The following is a 2885-nucleotide window of genomic DNA, read 5'->3' on the forward strand; positions in this document are numbered from 1 at the left end:
CCCCCACCCCTGCCGATCCCACTCACCCCCCCTCTGCCTGCGTTGGCTTCCATGCCCCCAGGGATGGGGACCTCACTACCTGCTCACCCCACTGGACAGGGGAAGCCAGCCCTCCCCACGACCCCCCTGGTCCAGCCCACCGGAGCTCCCTGTGCCTCCGCCGGGCTCCCCCTCCCCTCCACGCACGGCAGGCCTGGGCCCTCTGCAGATTAAGGCCCTTGGTTTCCTCATGGCAGACATTGCAAGGAGGCAGCCCACCACCTGGACGCTCCGTGGGGTCCACAGAGGTCACCTGAACCCCAGCTGAACCTGCGTTCAGACGTCAGAAGAAACCAGGGCAAAACCTGGGTCTCCCAGTCACCGCTAGAAAGGAAGCTGGTCACGGTCCGCGGACCCGGCAGGGCAGCGCCACGGCCACTTCTTCTAGACAGCAGGTGCTCGCCAGGCAACCACGGACCTCGCCTGGCCTGGGTCTGTCACGGGTTTAAAGTACGACTAAGCACCTGGGTCCCTATCTTTCGGGCTCTGCTGTTTTCCCTAAGGCAGAGAGCCAGTCCCACCAAAACAGGCGACAAAGAACAGCCAAGCACACGAGCCCAGGGGACCACGGGGCCTCACGCTGTGGAAGGCCCTTCCTGTGGAAGGCCCTTCCGTGGCACCTGGTTCCAACATCACGCCCAGCAGACAGCGCCGGCATGCGTAAATACACAGGCGACCCCTAGGTGGCGCCAGGTTCCATTAAAAAATGGACCCAGATGGACAACAGGAGTCTTCATGTTGATGACCTGGGTGTCCAACAGGCCTCTCTGGGCAGCTGGCACTGGAGATGGACTGACTGAAGTGAGGAGGGAGCCACATGGACATGTGGGGAACAGCATTCCCAGGCAAGGGAACAGAACTCCTGATGTGGGGCGCGTGCCTGGCGGGAGGGAGACTGGGCCACGGTGGGGCGTGAACTCACAAGCAGAAAGTTAAGGAGGCACTTTCACAAGCACCCTCACCTTAGGCTTAACCCAGGAGCCATCACACCCAGCGCTTCCCACCTCCACCTTCACCACCGCCCCTCCCCCACCCGAGGTCTGGTCCCTAATCGCAGCCAAGGCAGCTGTAAACCCCTGAGCCGGTCCTGTCTTGCCCCAGCCTAACCCCTAACGTCACTCTATCTTACTGAGAGCAAACCCGGAAGCCCTTCCTGGCCTCGAGCTCTGTGAGACCGGCTATGTGACTTCTCCACCTTGTCCCTGAACCAGTTCTGCTCCAGCCACTCGGGCTCCCTAGGAATCCCACGTCTGGGCCTTTCCACTTGCCAAGTCCCCTGCCAGGCCCTTGGCACGGGTAGTGGGTACCCTGTCGTGAGGTCTCAGCTCTGAGGCTGGATCCTCAGAGAGGCCCTTCATCAGTCTGGCTGACACTGCCCAGGGGCTGCCACCAGTGGGACTCTGTCCCCACATCCATCACTCTCTGGCATACAGAGTCCATCTGTCTTGTCCCTGCTGTAAACCAGAGCCCAAGACGGCTGGGCACCACTGCGGCACAGAGCTCGGCCCTGCCGTTTTCACAAGTCTAGGAGGTCTGACCTCGGCCGAGGGCCTGCTGGGCTCCCAGCACCCTGTTTCCCGGCCTGCGAAATCCCAGAAGGTGGGAGCCACAGGACAGGTGCCTCGGAGTCTTGCTGGGCTACCCCCTCTCCAGGTGACCACAGGGCCCTTTCTCAGCCGTGCCTGATTTTCGGCTCAGCCTGGATCAGGTGACCTTGGAGTTTCAGGTGCACAGGGTCCTTCCTTCATCGGTGGGCATCCCAAACCGCCCCCGCCCAGAGTGCTCACAGTTCACTCAGCCCTGCCCGCGGGGACGAAGATCCAGAGGGTCAGGCCCCACCCAGGACAAGGTTCCGGGGCTCACCTGAGCAGGGAGCCGTAGCAGAGGTCCAGGAGGCCCACCTCCCGCCAGCCGCTGGCCCCTTCCGTGGCGTCGCCCAGGAGGACGGAGCGGAGGTTGGTGAACATGGCTTCCGTGAGCGCCTGCAGGTCTCTGTGGACCAGCGTCCTGAGCCGGGCAAGAGCAGCGTGAGAGCCTGGCTCCCAGGGGGACACCCGCGCCCGCAGCTCCCCCCAGGCCCCAGGCCATGTCCCAGCGGCAGCTGGCCTGGCACCCGTCACAGCAGTGCTTTACAGTGCTGGACACAGAGGCCCAGTCCACACTCGCCCATCCACGGTACCCATCTCGGAACAGAGAGGAATGGGACACGCCCAAGGCCACACAGCCGTGACAGCTGGGACTGAAACCTGTGTGTGGCTGCAGGGCCTGTGAGCCGCACCTGGGCAGACCATCCCGACTGGGCACTGGAGCTGGGCCAAGGAACCCCGCCTCTGGAAGAGCAGGAACTAAGAGGCCAACCCTGGAGTGAGGGGTCCTGCCTGCTCAGCTACAGTGTCCCCTGACCAAGGGCTGCTCTGAGAGGGGACCCCAGTGAGGGTGACATGAGGCAAAGGAAGGGGCTGGTGACCTGGTCCCATCACGTGGACCCGAGTCGGAGGACAGAACAGCCCTGGGAGTGTGGGCAGAAGTGGGGGCCCTCAGCCCCTCCCGGGGCAGGCTCCACACTGCGCGGGATGGGGGAGAGGGGCCGGGAGGGGAGGCGGTCCTTGTCCAAGGCTCCTGGGGACCTGGACCCTGGCCGTCGCCTGCTCAGCAGCGGCACCTGGCGGCGGCGGCACGGACGGCAGGCGCGGGTCCGCTTAGTTTCCCGGGGGTTTCTGGTCCTCAAAACCCACTGCGCTGGGCACCTGCGGTGCAGCCCGCACCACCCGCCTGCGCCCAGGGCGTCCGGCCACTCACGGTCTCATCCGGGCCTTCTCCTCGGTGGGGCTGTAGTGCGGCAGCTG

The 2885-nt window shown here is 64.5% G+C and overlaps 1 protein-coding gene across 1 annotated transcript in view; it reads right to left on the minus strand.

Annotated features, from left to right (window-relative positions):
* Ptgis (prostaglandin I2 synthase) overlaps positions 1-2885 on the minus strand; it is a 29748-nt gene that overhangs the window by 21728 nt on the left and 5135 nt on the right. The window contains exons 3-4 of the mRNA XM_048811938.1: positions 2839-2882; positions 1903-2046 (exon numbers count right to left, since the gene is read on the minus strand). Coding sequence (XP_048667895.1) covers positions 1903-2046; positions 2839-2882 — 188 coding nt within the window. The remainder of the gene's footprint in view (positions 1-1902; positions 2047-2838; positions 2883-2885) is intronic.

Source organism: Marmota marmota, unplaced genomic scaffold (assembly GCF_001458135.2).
Source record: "Marmota marmota marmota unplaced genomic scaffold, marMar, whole genome shotgun sequence".
Lineage (NCBI taxonomy): Eukaryota > Metazoa > Chordata > Mammalia > Rodentia > Sciuridae > Marmota > Marmota marmota.